General features: G+C 48.8%; 1 protein-coding gene across 1 annotated transcript; it reads left to right on the forward strand.

The window, feature by feature from the left end:
* Window positions 1–716: 716 nt before the first annotated feature.
* Window positions 717–13,720, forward strand: Pla2g2e (phospholipase A2 group IIE). Its single transcript, XM_090333882.1, has 5 exons — window positions 717–823; window positions 9,623–9,699; window positions 10,295–10,433; window positions 10,596–10,702; window positions 12,158–13,720. Exons 2-5 carry the CDS (start codon window positions 9,654–9,656, stop codon window positions 12,298–12,300), a joined length of 435 nt encoding a protein of 144 aa, XP_090190008.1. The 5' UTR covers window positions 717–823; window positions 9,623–9,653; the 3' UTR covers window positions 12,301–13,720.
* Window positions 13,721–17,035: the final 3,315 nt, after the last annotated feature.

Here is a 17,035-nt window from a genome sequence, read left to right on the forward strand (position 1 = left end):
CCAACGCCTTGATGACAAAACTACAACAACGTCATAGTGGTGCCTTGCGCCAAGAACTTCATTTTCTCATCCAGTCTTTTGAGGTTCAATTCTACCGGGCAGATAATAGCATAATGGCTCATCTTTCGCTCATTATTCCACAAGAAATCACAGGATTTCCATAAGAAAGTTCATTCAGTGCTCTAGATGCAAAACTAGACATTAAGGAAACAACAAAAGCCAAACAGGCAAGATCTCCATCTCGTTTCTGCTCAAAAGACCACACCATGATTTAACCCCAAATAGACATAACAAAGGACTGCCACCAAGCTGCAGAATGAACGTGTGAGAACATTATATTGATTTTTAAAGATATTATTGCTATTTTTTATCCAACTTGGCTAAAACAGTATAATTTTAAAAGCCATGAATAAGGAGGGCTTACTTATTTGGAGATCAAGTGTCAGCAGGGCTGAGAGGGCAGAGCAGAAGCGTGAAGGACATTAATTAGCTAATTTCATGCATGCCTCGGTCTGAAGCAAACAGACATTGTCTGCTCGCCTCCCAATATGGCGTCAGAATTGTCTCCTGTCTGCTCCGGAAGGCAGATATGCCTGCGATGTCCTGCCCCCACAAGAGGGGGCGATAGAGAGACGGGATCAGGAACCAGGAAGGAAAGAGGGCAGGAGAGAATCCTGGGAACTGGGGAGGAGATGGAGCCCAGTCAGCAAGGAGGCCTCAACTGATACAAGACTGATGTGTGTCATTCAGGGGACCCCAGCTCCTGGCTGTCACAGGAAAGGGACAAGCAGCCAGCCTCACTGTCACGCATAGGCTTGGACAGGTAGGTACTGTGAGAGAAAACTATTTTGTTTCTATCAAACCAAAATGTACTTGGTATTTCCACATACAAAGTGTGTGTGTGTGTGTGTGTGTGTGTGTGTGTGTGTGTGTGTGTGTATTGATATTTCCTGGAAGTATGTGCTTTATTTATTTCAATTATAATTATTCTCTGTACTGCTTGTTACCAGTTAGCCATGATAGGGGAAATCTTGTGTTGAAGAAGTGAAAATTTAAAAAAATGTGATAGCCAAGTATAAAAGAAAGAAAGAAAGAAAGAAAGAAAGACAGAAAGACAGAAAGAAAGTGAATCTTTGACAGGAATTAAAGAATGGCCCCCTTTCTGACCTTGACAATTGATTGTACTTAGCCTGTGAACCTAACTCCTTGACAAGAAGGAAGAAGAGTTTGGATTGGCCTAAAAGCTTAGCAAACTGCGCTGCCCAGTGTGCCTGCCTAACTCTGGTAGAGTAACAGCATTGCACCCTTTTGCACAAAAGTAAATTGCCTGGACAAAATCTGATCTCTTGTATGTCTATTCATTTCTGACACCAAGAGTTGTGTGTTTCTAATAGGTACTCGTGGATGATAGGGGGGGAGGGAGGGAAGGAGAGAGAGAAGGGAGAGAGGGGGAGTGAGAAGGAGAGAGAGAGAGACAGAGAGAGAGAGAGAGAGAGAGAGAGAGAGAGAGAGAGAGAGAGAGAGAGAGAGAGAGAGAGAGAGGGAGAGAGAGAGGGAGAGAGAGAAGGGAGAGAGAGAAACAGACAGACAGAGAGGCAGGGGAAGAGAGAGAAATCTCTCATCTTGCGTCTTTGGGGTGAGCCCAGTTCTGTGGGTTAGCTCACTTTGGGCAGCCCTCACATTCTGAGCACATCTGAGCTGTGCAGTGGCATCCTGCAGCTCCCATGCCAGTTGTTGGATGCCGGTTGGTGTTTTTCCTCCTTGGCTCACTGCTGGCCTTTCGCTAACGTGGGAAGACAGTCATCTCAATTGTTTCTGGGTCAGCTCTGCTCTGCTCTCCCAACCACTAAGGACTTCTTTGTCAGAGTATTTCCAAATTTGATCTGCAAACATTCTGTGGTCTGGCCTGGAAGGGTAACAAGCTAACACTACATAGAAAAAGATCCCCCACTGACTTAATTGTGGGTGTGGAAGAGGTGGGTGGGTCTCCCCTTGACTGCTGAGGTTGCCTACTGTACAGTGAATTAACTGTGAGCAGTGTGGGTTTGGGGGAAGCAAGGAGGCATCAGAAGCACAAGATATGCTATCGCTTTAACTTCCATATCTAATTGATTTTGACTTACCTAACCCAAGTGGAAAAATTAAATCACGGTTTGGGGTGGGGGTGGAAAAATCCCTCGCCTCTTGAAGCTGCACAGGCATCTACAGGATGCCTCCAGCCTAGGACACTCGGGAACGTCTCTGTCAGCCCTGCTGGCCTCTCCTCGTATGACTGGAAGAGTGGGGCTGCACTCTGGAATGCCTAGGCTGGGCTCAGGGATCATGCAAAAGTTTCCAGAGCACCCCAGGTGCTCAGCCTCACCCCTACGCACTCCCCATGGACACACCCACCTGGGATCCCCTGGGTACAAGTACGACCTGATTTCTGCCACCCTTGAGAACTGTCTGTGCTGGTCCGGTTTCTTCACAGCTTCAAATGACAGAACAAACATCAGCCAGCCTCAGTCACTGAATGTGAAGCTCAGAATGGACGTCTAAGTTGGATCCAATAGTCCCCTCTCTTTCTTCTCTTCTTCCTTTCCCATTCCTTCTCTCCTCCTCCTTCTTCTATTTATCTCTCTTCCCCTCCCCTCCCATCACTTCCTTTTTTTCTATCTTCCTTTCTTCCCTTCTCTTTTTCCTTCCCTTTCTTCTCTCCCTCCCTCTCCCCTTTCTTCCCCAAATATTGGCTTCATTCTCATATTCCAGCAGAAAGGAGGCAGCCATACACCAATACTAAAGGCTCATGTTGTTCCGTTTGGGTTTGGTGTCTTTGAAACCAAGGGAAATGCAAGACTGGGCTTGGGGATTGTGTGCCTGTCCTTAGGAAGAAAGACCCAGCTAGCATGAGAGCCAACAGAGCCACATGAAATGGGGAAGCAATGGTTTATCAAAATAATAATAAAAAAAAAGACTAGTAACAACAGCATGAAGAGAAGATATTAGCACAAATTTCTCCCATTGCTACACACACAGACATACGTACATACACACACACACACACACACACATAGACACAGACACACACACACACACACACACACACACACACACACACACAGTTGCCAAGAATGCCTACAACCTGGCCATCCAATCCCTACCGCCACCACCACACTACCGCTACTAACCTTTCAGGAAAAAAAAAAGGCAGGAAGATTTCCTATAAAGAGTAGTTAGGGCAAGCCGGGTGCAGTGGCTCACATCTGTAATCCTGGCTACTCAGGAGGCTGAGATTTGAGACTCACAGTTCACATCCGGCTCGGGCACTAAAAAGCTTGAGACTCTTATCTCCAATTAATCACTAGAAAATGGACTGTGGCTCAAGGAGTAGGGCAGTAGCCTTGAGCTGAAGAGCTCAGGGACAGCGCCCTGGCCCAGAGTTCAAGCCCCATGACAGCAAAAAAAAAAAGAAAAGAAAAGTTAGGGCAACTAGAGTGGAGTCCAATGAAAAAGAAAAACTCTTTCCATGCTGGTATCCATGACCATTTACCATAAAACAGAACTAACCAGGGAGAACATTTAGTGAAACTCTCTCTTAAAAAAGTAAGCCAGGAAATCACACATGGTGGCTCATGCCTATAATATCAGCTATTTGAGAAGTAGAGATAGGAGGATCACGTTTTGAGGCCAACCTGGGCAAAAAGTTAGCAAGGCTCTATCTCGAAGAACAGTCCAGATAGAGCAGTATATATGCAGACCTCAGGCCAAAAAAAATAAATAAATAATAGCTAAAACAAAATGATATACACCTACATATGCACCTACATAGCAAGAACAGGGCCTCAGTTCCAACTCCTTTCTTCTCTTCTCTCTCCAATACTGCCCGAAAAAAAAGGAAGGAAGACAGGGAGACAGGAAGGCAGGCAGGCAGGCAGGCAGGCAGGCAGGCAGGAAAGAAGGAAGGAAGGAAGGAAGGAAGGAAGGAAGGAAGGAAGGAAGGAAGGAAGGAAGGAAGGGGTCAGGCATGGTGGTCAATTCCTGTAATCCCACAAGATATAAGTAGGAGGATCACAGTCTGAGGCCAGCCCAGACAAAAAGCAGGAGCTCCTAACTGGAAAAAAAAAATCTAAAAACAGACTAAAGATGTGACTCAAGTGGTAAAGCAAATGCCTAAAACAGTATGCCAGAGAGAAGGGAGGGAAGGAGGAAAGAAGGGAGGGAAGGAATTTGGAAGAAGATGAAGAAAGGAGGAGGAAAATATGGAGGAGGAGGAGGAGGAGGAGGAAGAAGAAGTGGAAGGAGGGAAGGAGGAGAAAGAGGAGAAGAGAAGGAGGAGAAGGAAGAGGAGGAAGAGAAGAAAGAGAAGGAGGAGAAGGAGGAGGAGGAGGAAGAGGAGGAGGAAGAAGAAGAAGAAGAAGAAGAAGAAGAAGAAGAAGAAGAAGAAGAAGAAGAAGAAGAGGAGGAGGAGGAGAATCCAGGCCTTAGAAAAGATAGAAGCCCAGGGAGGCTCTCTCAATTGTAAGACCTATTAAATAGTCTCTGCAGGACATGAAATGCAGAACGGCTGTGTTCCACCTGCCTTGAGCTAGTATATACTCTGCTAAAAGCACAAAAGTCCCAGGAGAGTCTAATTGGCAGACAAGTCATGTGCCTGCCCTTGGAGGTGGGGCCTCATTATGATTGGTGGCTCTGTTTATTTACTTTTTTAAAGGAGTTTCTCCCCCAAAGAAAGAGTAGGGTGTAGATATCAAAGGAAGAGACAAGAGATGCTGTGATAGATATAGTTATATAGATATGTAGATAGATATGGCCAAGGAACGTGTTCACTGACCAATGGCTCTTCCACATCAGCTGCATTCTGCTCTGGTGACATATTCCTCCACAGCTCTCCTTAAAGGTCCTCCAAGAGGAGTTATTGTCCCCTCCTCTGTGACTCTCAAGATGCCCCACACCACATCCTACCATCCACCAGGTGTTAGCTTTTCTGTTCCCCTCGGGACCTGCATGGAACCTTTCCATCCTCAATCAATACGGTGTTGGAAACACAAACATTTGCTACGTTGCATGTGCTAGATTCTTTTTCTCACCATGTAAGGACTTGGCAACCACTCATTTGCACCTATTTTGAGTATCTCCAGGCAACTGCTATTTGCTCCTTGGCTGGTGATTGGTCTCTGACTTCCAGCAATTCTTTATTTGGGCTAGAAGATTTTCCAGGAGTTCCTGAGCTGCTTTGCTCTGGTTTTGAAAGGTGTTCTTTGGACATCATGCTTCTTCTCTGTATATGTGTGTGTGCACGTGTGTGTACGCATGCGTGTGCGTGCGTGCGTGCGTGCGTGTGTGCAGCACGTAGACTGAACCCAGAGATCTTGTACATGCTGGGCAAGAGCTCAACCACTGAGCTACATTCCCTAGTCCCTGCTAATTTTTTCTTCATAACATCCTCCCATTCCCCCCCACCCCGCTCTCTCTTTCCTGAGGTTGAGCTCAGAGTCTCATGCTTGCTAAGCCCTTCTTGCTGTGATCATTTCTCAGGTAGGTTCTCTCTGCTTTTGCTTCAGCTTGCCTGGACCTTACCTTGAGGGTCTCCTCCCACGTGGCTTAGAGACCAGGTATGCACCACCATGCCCACTCTCTTTGTTGAGATGGGGTCTTGCTAAGGTTGGTCCCAAACCCTGTTCTTCCCAGTCTGTATCTCCCAAGTGGCTAGTTTACAGGCATGAACCATTCCTCCTAGTCCATCATTTCTCTTTGGATGAGGCAGTTCAGTTGTTTTGCGCTCTGGCTGGCAAGGAGACATCCTGGCCCATTCTTAGTAAATTGGTTCCTTCGGCAACTTACAGCAGCAAAATGCATATCCCTGGGTCAAGACCCTTGGGCTTAGAGAAAATGGCTCCTGGATTGCCCTAATTTAGTTGAGTTTGTTTATTTTTTCCTGGACTTTCCTCTGTGAGTGGAGTTTCAGCTACACACTTTTATTGTCTTGGCTTGGCTTTCTCCCCCTCAATCTCACAAGATCAGAGTCTTCTCCTCACCCCATTTCTGACTTCATAGAATGACTGAAAGGAGGTCTAGAGAGGCCCTTGGTCCTGGAAGCACAAAAGTAGGAGAAATCATCTCTGACCATTTCTACGGCATCCACTGTCTTCATGGTTTGCTAACCAAAGCCAGGTGTTCCTCTGGGAGTCACCTGTCCATACCACACGCCAGCTGTGCCATTGAGTGACATTTCCCCTCCCAGATCCAGAGGTGAGCCTCGAAGGACAAGTGAGTCAGCTCCCATCTACGCCCCTGTGCGGCACAAAGCAGGTCAAGTTAGTTCTGGAGAGTGTTCAGTAACTGTGGAATCTTTGCTGCCTTTGTCATCCAGGGATGACTGGAAGAAGCATGAAGCCCCAGTACAAAAACAGCCACCTTTACCACCAGAGAACTCAGTCTAGGAACAACACTAGTGCTAAGATTCAGCAACACAGGAAAGAACTGCAAGGGAGACAGAGCCACAGCCATGATCATACCTGAGGGCCCCCAGCCTCCTGAATCTTCCTGACTTCCACTAGGAAGCTATCGTCAGTCTGGTTCTCTAGTACATCCTCCAGTATACAGGATAACCTTGAATAGTGACCCAGCCATCAATCATTCTGGGAGTCAGGTTCTCCCACTTTCCAAAAGCCTGGGGAAAGCAATATCACTGTCCTGAAAGGAGACAAGGTGGTAAAATGAAGAGCCATAAGCATCTGCTCTGGACATTGTAGGAATCTAATGAACAGGGCCCTTCACGCTGACGTTTTTGTTGTTAGGCTGGTAATGATGGTGAGGGGGACATTCGAACTAAAAGAGACAAGGATTTTTTTTTTTTTTTGCATTAAGACAATGAAGCAGAGCCTTGATCTGGGTTCCCCTTCCATTCTCTTCCATCCTGACTTCCATGCCAGCCAGTGCCATGTACCATAGAGAGGACAGGCCCATGGGTGTGCTGGGCCTGGGGCCCATAGCCTGCTTTGGGGGTAAATACTTGGAGCTCCTGTGGCCAAGAGAGGGGAAGGGTAGACAAGGCCGCCTGAAAAGGACTAAAAACAAAAGCTAACTGTCTCTATTCCATGTCTGATGAAATTGGGCTCACAGTGACAGAACCCACCAAGGACACCCTGTCCTGGTCATGTTGATGTACCAATGGAGTACAGGCCACCACACCCACAGTCTTCCTGGAATGTCTGAAACGCCTCTAAATCCAGAAAATAACCACGCTGCAGCCTCCAGTCCTCCCATCACTGCTCGCAAGAAGCACTTCTTCCCGGAAGCCATCCTGGGTTTCTCTCCAGCCTCTGGCTGACACTGCCACATGTACAAGCCAGTAGGGCCCCATCCTGCCCAGGTCAAGATTCCAAATAGATCACATACACACACAAAAACATCGTCTCAGAACCCTGGCTCTCCAGGGAACATCCTCATGCTATGGCTGGGACAGCTGTAGGCCAAGCCTACTTGGACCCAAAGCTAATTTTTGGTTGTTTAGAAGGCAGCTTCCCGATGACTCACTGTTTGGGCCTTCATGACCCAGGCTTAGAGCCAGGGGCTGCCACGAGGTGCCCTCGTTAAAATCAAAAGGAAACGGTCAGCAAAGTGACCCTTCTTCTTGGGGCCATGAGTCAGCCACTGGGTATCCCAGGCAGATGGACTCGCCTCTCTGAGTTCCAGCCCCCAAACTTTCCTGAAGTGTTGGAGGGGGTGGAGGGGATTTTCCCAAGCACAGGCTCTGGAAGTAGATGTGTGGGGCATCGCGTTATTTCCTGGACTTTACGCTCACATTCAAAACCCTTTTATCCCAAATCACAGCCCAGGTACCCCTGGCACTCAGTCTTCATCTCCTGACTCCGCTGCAGAACCTCTCCAGGGACTGTAACCTGTGGCTGGTGCAGTTTGTGTCCAGATGTTCCCATGAGAGCCAGCCCCAGTCAGTCCCTTGGTGTCCTCTACCAGAAAGGAAGTCAACCCCAGGCCCCAAACAACACCTGCAAACCTAAGCCGAGTGTTAAACTCAAAGCCCCATTCCAACCTTGGTCTTTGTGGGCCCTTTCTTCCAGGTACTGATAATCCTAGCTAGTCAGGGGAGGCTGAGATCTAAAGATCGTGGTTTGAAGACAGCCTGGTGTTTTTTGATTTTTTTTTTTTTTTTGCCAGTCCTGGGCTTGAGCTCAGGGCCTGAGCACTGTCCTTGGACTTTCTCAAGGCTAGAGCTCTACCACTTGAGCCTCAGCACTACTTCTGGCTTTTTTCTATGTATGTGGTACCGAGGAATCGAACCCAGGTCTTCATGCATGCTAGGCATGCACTTTAACCACTAGGCCAAACTCCCCGCCCTGTTTTTGTTTTGTTTTAAGTGAGACTTTTATCTTCAATTAACCACCAAAAAGCCCAAAGTAGAGCTGTGGCTCAAGGGGTAGAGTGCTAGCCTTGAGCAAAAAAAAATCTAAGGGAGGAGCTGCGAGCGTGGCCTGGTGGTAGAGTAAATGTATGAAGCCCTGGGTTCGATTCCTCGGTACCACATACACAGAAAAAGCCAGAAGTGGTGCTGTGGCTCGAGGGTAGAGCACTAGCCTTGAGAAAGCCCTAAGACAGTGCTTAGGCCCTGAGTTCAAGCCCCAGGACTGGAAAAAAAAAATCTAAGGGTGAGTACCCCAATGCACACACACACACACACACACACACACACACACACACACACACACACACACAATTAAACTTCACAATTGCCTCAGAATCAAGATGGACATAATCCACTGAAGTGTTAACTGAAGTGTAATAGTCATCCTTCTCCTGACTTTATGGGAAATGAGAACATAGCTCCCTGGAGTAGCACGAGTCCTTGGATACTTGGCACTGCCCTTCCTCTGCCCTGGGTGGGGAGGGGGGAAGGGGTTCTGGGTAAGTTCTGTGAGCTGTGTAACATGGAAGTGGCAGGGACAGCAGACAGGGGACTATTGAGGGTTCACTATGATCCCACTGGAGCATGCTCAGTAAGAGAGGGCTGGTTGGTTACATTTCCTGTCCCCTGGGGAAGGAGGCACTGGTGGGCTGCCTTCCACCCCCATGGTATAGACAGAAAAGCTGAGGAGCCAAACAAGGGAAAGGCCCTGCCCAAGGCCACATAAGAAGTGGAGGAACCAGGACTCCTGGCCACAGACCCAACAGGCTCTAAAAGTTGATGGAAGTGGATGGTCAAGTCAGCCCAGTCAAGAGCAGGTCTAGAGCAGGGAAGGCCAGAGGAGGGGTGCCTGGCCACTGGTTCTGCCCAGGCAAATATAGACTTGACCACTGGGGTTGTCTGTCACTGAACAGATGCAGCAGGAATGAAGGGAAGATGGTGGAAAGGGCAGGTGATGGGATGGGAAGGATGTGAAAGAGAAGAGAGTGGTGGGGTTGCCCTCACCCCTACCTCACCCCCACCTCCAGGAAGCAGAGCTCATAGCTGGCCCCTCCCCTGGGACCTTAGCCCAGGTGTCAGTCAGAGAGGAACCATTGCATCACTGGGTCCTCAAGGGTTAATGATGGGGGAGTCGACGCAGTCTGTGTACTTAACTAATTGGGAGGTGCCCCAGATCAGAGGGCTCTGCTCACTCCCCCTCCTCCTCCTCCTCCTTGGCAGCTCCAGTACCTCTGCTCACCTCCCCCCTGGGATGCAACCTCCCCTGCTTCCGACCTTGACCTTCCTGTGCCTTCTGGGTAAGTGACCTTTGTGGCCTTTCCCATCCCATTTGGCATCCCTGAGCTCTCTGGATGCCCGTGGTCCTGGCTCTACAGAGGGCACCCACTTCCTGTCACCTGCCAGGGGCTGCTCTGGGGGCTGGCAGAGCGGGAGAATGCAGTGGGGAAGGGGTTGCACAGGACAGGGGCTGGCACATTCAGAGCTACTCCCCACCCTGGCTTCCATTTTTAGCCTCATTCTGCCTCTGTAGACAATGGTCACTGGCCTGTGACTGAATCCAGTGAGATCCATTGGGGGTGATTTGGAAAAAAAAGCCAATGATAGTTTTTGGAGTACAGAAGACTCTCAGGGGAGACAGAGGCCAACAGCAGGGGCAAGTGAGTGATAGTCCAGGAGGCAGTAGAGAACAGGGGTTGTGGGGTTGAACTGGCATGGTGGGTGGGGGTCCAGGGAATTACAGGATCAACTCATCACTGATGGGGAAGGGATGTGCTTCGGGGAGAGAAGCTTCATTGGCCTTCGAGGAGATGTATGGAATGGGATTTGAGGAAACTAGAGGGATGGGTCACTGCCCCTGAGGGACCTGATGGCCCCCATTTCCCCCCCCTGCAGTGGCCCTGGCCCACGGGAACCTGGTTCAGTTCGGGATCATGATTGAGAGGATGACGGGAAAATCCGCACTACAATACAATGACTACGGATGCTACTGCGGTGTTGGCGGCTCTCACTGGCCTGTAGACCAGACTGACTGGTGAGGAGTTGGAAAAGGGGACCCCAGTGGGAGGAGGGAGGATTTGGGGCACTGGTGAGCAGAGGACTAACATTCTCCTTTGAACTACCTTGGGCCCGGAGCCCCTGGCAGCCCCTGGTGCAGCCCAGCTGGGCCTGCAACTCTTGACCATGACCCCAACAGGTGCTGCCATGCTCACGACTGCTGCTATGGACGCCTAGAGAAGCTGGGCTGTGAGCCCAAGCTGGAAAAGTACTTCTTCTCTGCTGGCTTCCGTGGCATCTTCTGTGGTAGGTAGACAGGTCCTAGAATGGCCCCAAACATGGCCCAAATAGGGTGTCAGGAGCTGGAGTGGGGGGCCCCCAGACAAGGGGGCATGGCTCACTCAAATAGTAAAGGTTTCCCTGGGTTCAATGGCAAGACCCTAGGTTTCCCCCATTGTCACATGACACTAGAGAGGCCCAGAGGTTCCAGAACCCCAGCATTTAATCTGCCTTAGCCTCAGGTGCTTCCTCCCAGCTCCAGGCTGAAGGGACAAAGTCAAGTCCCACCCTGGGGGCCTACAGCCATGCCACCCCCTCCCCAGAAAGACATCAGTACCACTGCCCGCAGGGAAGCAGGTCCTGGTCCCAGAGCCCGATTGCCTTAGTAGGGCTGTCAGACTGTATTTTCTACACTTTCCACACCCTATGCCCACTTGGTCTGATTAATTTCTTTTTGGTCCCCAACCAGAGAAGCAGCATAAACTGAGATAGGTGTGGGGGGGGAGCCAGGCAAATCAGAGGACCAAGCTTCCTTCTCCCCTAGAGCCAGGTGCTATCTGGAGCAAGGGCAGGGAGGTGCAGGAAGAACTTGGGGTAGGGGGCAGAGACCCAGCTCAGATCTCCTGGGGGAGGAGCAGAACTAGGATCAGACTTACCCAGACAGAGCTGGCTCAGCATCTTGTCCCTGTAGCTTTGTGAGGTAGGGAGCTGGAGGTCCACACAAGGCTGGGACAGTCCACTGTCAGGATAGGACTGAAATTGAGGATGTGATTTGAATCCTTGTGAGAAATGCTGGTCTTTGATGGGGAAAATGAGGCACCAAAGCCTTCTGAACAGGGAAGTTTCTTTGTGAAGACAAAAATAAAGAAGCTACAGCCCCTCTGGGTAGACAGCAGTTACAGTAGAGGGCAAAGCAGCCTTTCCAGATGCCTGGTGCCTGTAGTACGAATGCCAGCTAATTCTGGCTGTATGATTCCCAGGTGGTGGGCAGGGGTAGAGCTCTCTCCACTCTGATAGAAAAAGGTAGACTCTAAGCAGGCCCTAGCTTTGACCTAAGTGCCTTCAACCTAGAGAAACGCCCATCGGGAGCGGGCCCAGGCAAGCTGGGGTTGACACACAATTCCTTCTTTTTGACAACCCAATATGCCATCACATCAGGGAAGGACGTAGAAACGCCCCATGGTGGGGGTCTGGGGGAGGAGGCAGTGAGGGCCCCCACCCCCCATCTCACTGGGACAGGACAGAACTCAGGACCACCTGGGAGCTTGGGGGAGGGCCAGAGGATCGCAAGAACACAGTCAGGTCTTCTCAGCATCCTGGGCTCCCCTGTGCCCTCCCTTCCCTCCCTGCTCTTGAAGATCATCTGTCCTAGAGATACCCGTCCCCACCAGCCTGGGTCCCCATCAGCGGGGGCAGAGACTGGGATTGTGTGTGTCTGAGCTTCTTTCTGTTCACCGTCCTGATTTCACTTGTCCCGTGCAGCTGGCAGGACCGCCTGCCAGCAGAAGACCTGTGAGTGCGACAAGAAGGCTGCACTCTGCTTCCGCCGCAATCTGGGCACCTACAGCCGCAAGTACGCGCACTACCCCAACAGGCTGTGCACGGGACCCACCCCGCCCTGCTGAGGCCTGCAGGCCTCCTACTGCTCCTCAGCTGCTGCAGGCCAGGCCTGGGAGAGCTTGGAACCAAGCAAAGCCATGTGCCCCCCACAGTGCTCCCATGGCCTGGCCTTCTGGGCCATACCTCCTACCCCACCCCTGTGCTCTGCCCCCACATACCAGGTGGGACTCACAAACCCACCCTGGGGATCTCAGCTCTCTCTTCCAAGGAAATGAGTAGTGTTTGCTTATAAATTGAATCCTTTGCTTCTCAGTTCTGCCATCCTAGGAAGTCATTGATCTACAGTTTCAGTGATTCATTCAGATTTTGACACCTGTGCTGCTGTTGGCAGCATGGCTCAAAGCACAGGGACACACGGGAGTAGATGTGACACTGGTGCAACATACGTGCTGAATCTGTAACACCCGCACTGGATCTGTAACACCGCACTGGATTTTGTCCACTTTCCATGAAAGCAGTCTTCTGTAGTTCTCTTTTTCTCATTTCTATAGTTCTTATTCAAGGCAATTGTGGCAATGGCTGTGTCTGACTAGTTGGCTTAATATAAGAAGCATAAAAATACCAACCTAAAAATATTGTCCCCAGGGGGTGGGAACGTGGCTTAGTGGTAGAGTGCTCACCTAGCATGCGTGAAACACTGGGTTCAATTCTTCAGTACCACAAAAACAGAAAAAGCCAGAAGTGGTGCCGTGACTCAAGTGGTAAGAGTGCTAGCCTTAAGCAAAAGAAGCCAGGAACAATGTCCAGGCCTGGAGTTCAAGCCCCAGGAGTTCCCCCCGCCCCCCCCCAAAAAGAAGTTAGCATCAGCCATTTCATTACCCTATTCTGCTGGCCATGTTAACCAAACCCAGGAGGTGTCACCTTGGAAAGACTAGACGTCCAGGGTAGGTCAGCAGTGAGCTCATTGGCCGAACAGGGGGCAAAGAAGCTAAAAGAGCTCTACCTACTGGAGTTGTCAAGGGGACCCCAGCAGGAAGCAAGGTGATCCAGAGGGTTTTCCTAACTCTAACTAGGGTAGCTCCACTATCTGTAACTCACAGGTGGAACCCGGTGGGTTCACAAGGAGCTCACTCAAAAGACACAAGCAATGTAAATATGTTGCGCAAGGCAAATCTCACAGGGGACGCTCCATAAACCTCCAACTCCTGGTATGTGTCCAGCAGTCAGGACTTTGAAGACCATCAAAGGGATGTGTCATGAGCTTTCAAAGGGAAAGTAGCTCTCAGCTAGCAAAAAGAAGTGGGGGACTGATGTATATTCTGCTCGTGTCACTGGCTGAACTCACAGGAAGTCCAGGCCTTCATAGCAAAAATGGCCTCTGTCGGGGGTGAGTGGGAGCTTTATTCCTCAGGAAAAGTGGACTTGAGGCGCCCTCTGGCGTCCATCTTTATCAGATGATTAGGAACAAAGCTGAATTTGGCTAATAGGTGGGTTGTTGGGTTTTTGTTTTTGTTTTGTTCCTTTGTCAGGTGGGCAAATAAAGTGTGCTCCTGGACTGGTGTAATTTCTGGACTCATCTTTCCGATAAAAAATGTCTTATGTGATCTGGAGGAAGGTTTGGCAAACTACCTGAGGGTGTTGGTGCTTCTGCAGAAATGGGGAAATCAGGAAAGAGGGTGGGGGTGGCCCTCGTAGTGCCCTGGTGGAATGGAGAGCGGTAATGGATCTGAGGTACAATGAGATGAGTATCTGGTGATCAATCTTACCGTTGTGTAACGGTTCAATGAGGTGAAACCTGCAAAAGAACAGCCCAGTGTGTGGGTTGTGACACAAGAGCTGAGCTCCTTGGTCTTAGCCCACTCTAGCCTTTTCCCAGGTCTTCATAAATGTTTAATGGATGAAAGAAATCAAGCCTGCCACGGTGGCTCATGCCTGTAATCCTACCTACTCAGGAGGCTGGGGTCTGAGGATCAAGGTTCAAAGCCAGCCAGGGCACAAAAGGACCCGAGACTCTTATCTCTAATAAACCTCTAGAAAACAGGATGTGGGGCTTGACTCTAGGGTAAAATGGTAGCCTTGAGTTGAAGAGCTCAAGCCCCACGATCCACAAAAAAAAAAAAAGAAAGAAAGAAAGAAAGTAAGAAGCCTGTCTCTGATCCATTTGGGTGCATGTCTACAATACATGCAGTTGATTTCCATCTGCAGAATCTGGAAAAAGAAAGGGGAATCTTGAACTGGAAGTTAAGAATTGGGAATAGACCTCCATTCTGTAGAGATTCACTGTTCAATGGGGTCCCTGGACAGTAGCAGCAGAAGAATCTTGTTAGAAAGGTGGTCCCAAATCTGCTATATCAGGACCAATAGGTGAAAAGACCTACAAGTATGAATGAATATAAAAATCTAAGAGGTGCTGATAAATGGTCATGGCCTCAGTCTCTGTCTGCTTTTGAAAAATGGAGCCATGACATTTCCTTGTAGACTTAATGTGATGATTTAAATGCCTTAGTGTATATGAAAATGTATTTATGTGGCTAGCATATAATGCCTACGAATGAATGTCACCACAAGAACATGTAACATTAAGTAAGCCTTTAGTATTTACAGGGCACTCATTTTTTTTTTGGCCAGTCCTGGGACTTGAACTCAGGTTCCAGGCACTGTCCTTGGTCTTCTCAAGGTTAGTGCTTTACCACTTGAGCCACAGCACCACTTCCAGCTTTTTCTGTGTATGTGGCACAAAGGAATTAAACCCAGGGCTTCATGCATGCTAGGCAAGTATTCTATGACCAGGCCACACTCCCAGCCCTACAGGGCAGTCTCCTAAGTGTTTAATTTTAATTTTTTTGGCCAGTCCTGGGCTTGAACTCAGGGACTGAGCACTGTCCTTGGACTTTTCTCAAGGCTAGTGCTCTACCACTTGAGCCATAGCACCACTTCTAGCCTTTTTCTATGTGGTACCAAGGAATTGAACCTGGGCCTTCGTGCATGCTAGGCAAGAACTCTACCACTACACCAAATTCCAGGCCCCTCCTAAGTGTTTTATATGGTATTAATTCATCAGATGGACAGACTGATGGATCAATGAACAGATGGATGTATGCATGCACACATGGATGGATGGAAGGCACTCTTACATAGATGGGAATGAGCACATTGTTACATGACAGTCTTTATTGCTTGCCTCTCCAGTTTTAATAACACGAATTTGTTTCTTTGCATTTCTACTATCTGAATCTGAAGCACTGAATTAAGTAATTTGCAGGATAAGAAATCAGGAATCACAACACATTTTCTGAGTTGATTGAAGAGTTTAGGTATGAGTTCATTGTCATTTCACCTGCTTCTTTAGGGGTCTTCACTGTGCCACTGATAAACAACTAAATACTTTATCAAAGTTCATTCTCTCCTTCAGTAAGCTGTGTACAAACTATGAGTCTGGCCTTTTGCTGGGTACTGGAGACAAATTAGATATCCTTGTTAACTAGCAGACAGGCATTGATTACTCTGCTCTAATAATTTCTACACCAAAGCTAAGAACATAGGTCCAGGCTGGAGTTTGGCCTAGTGGTAGAGTGCTTGACTACCATATATGAAGACCTGGGTTCGATTCCTCTGTATCACATCCATAGAAAGCACCAGAAGTGGTGCTGTGGCTCAAGTGGTAGAGCTTGAGCCTTGAGAAAGCCCAAGGACAGTGCTCAGGCCCTGAGCTCAAGCCCAGGACTGGAAAAAAAACAAAAACAAAAAAACCATAGGACCAAAGGTTCTTGGGCCCCCTGTCTCTGTCTTCCATGTAGTCTGCTGTATCCACTGACACCTCGATTTCCATTGTGTCACTCCAACTATCCATCAACTATCCACTCCAACTGTCCATCAACCCCGAGCACTCGAGGTCTGGTACCATGCATATTTCCAGTCTCTCTTTATCCAGCTGATCTATTTACCTGCACCCCCACCACTCCCGCAACACCACCATTGCCTTTACTCCTTGGCAGCGCACTCGAACCTGAAAGCTTTCCCTTCTTCCCACGTGCTTTGGGGATGTCTCAAATTGTCATTTTTCCATCTGAAGATCTTGGGACCTCCCCTGGTCCTTACCCAGTTATGGGATTCTAGTAAGGTAGACGCAGGCAACCCTGGGTTCAACTACTGCCTCTGCTTCCACTCTGTGATCTTAAGCAGTCATCTATTCCTTCATGTATAAAATAGGGCAGAGCCATCAACCCCCATCCCCCCCCACACATATAATTTTAAGATTTATATAAGTACCTGGGAATTTCAGATGCTCTGTTACCTTATTTCCCTTCCCCCACTGTATTCACCATCCTGTAGAGCCTACATAGAAGTGATAAATATTAAGCCTCCGGGTTCCACGCTGTCTGAATGACCATTTATCTTAAATGGAGATGTTTGAAAACCATGTGCCTTTTGGCCTCTGGATTGGATGAAGAGATGGTGTGGCACTTTTCATAGAAGGTGCTACCTGTCTTGTCTCCAGATCAGAAAGCATGCAGAGGCCAGGTCCACAAACTGAAAAGGGCAGCCAAGCTGGACCAAGCACACTTGATCTTTAGAACTCATGGTGCTACTTATGCTGTGGTAAATGCATGAGAAGTGTTTGGAGATGGAATTTTCCAGTCTTCCTCCCAACTGTCTGCTTAGTAAACTCGACCATAAAGACATGGGGCTTGGGCTGGGAACATGGCTCAGTGGTAGAGTGCTTGCCTAGCATGCATGAAAAGCCCTGGATTCTATTCCTCAGTGCCACATAAGCAGAAAATGCCAGAAGTGGTACTGTGG

The sequence above is a fragment of the Megascapheus bottae genome, chromosome 6 (genome assembly GCF_031878675.1).
Source record: "Megascapheus bottae isolate mThoBot1 chromosome 6, mThoBot2.hap1, whole genome shotgun sequence".
NCBI classification, from domain to species: Eukaryota; Metazoa; Chordata; class Mammalia; order Rodentia; family Geomyidae; genus Megascapheus; species Megascapheus bottae.

Bases quoted from the DNA above. Each gene is read 5' to 3' on its own strand.
- Pla2g2e (XM_090333882.1), top strand. From the start codon at position 9,654: ATGCAACCTCCCCTGCTTCCGACCTTGACCTTCCTGTGCCTTCTGG. The intron at 9,700-10,294 runs GTAAGTGACCTT...CCCCCCCTGCAG, and splicing joins GACCTTCCTGTGCCTTCTGG to TGGCCCTGGCCCACGGGAAC. The intron at 10,703-12,157 runs GTAGGTAGACAG...TGTCCCGTGCAG, and splicing joins CTTCCGTGGCATCTTCTGTG to CTGGCAGGACCGCCTGCCAG.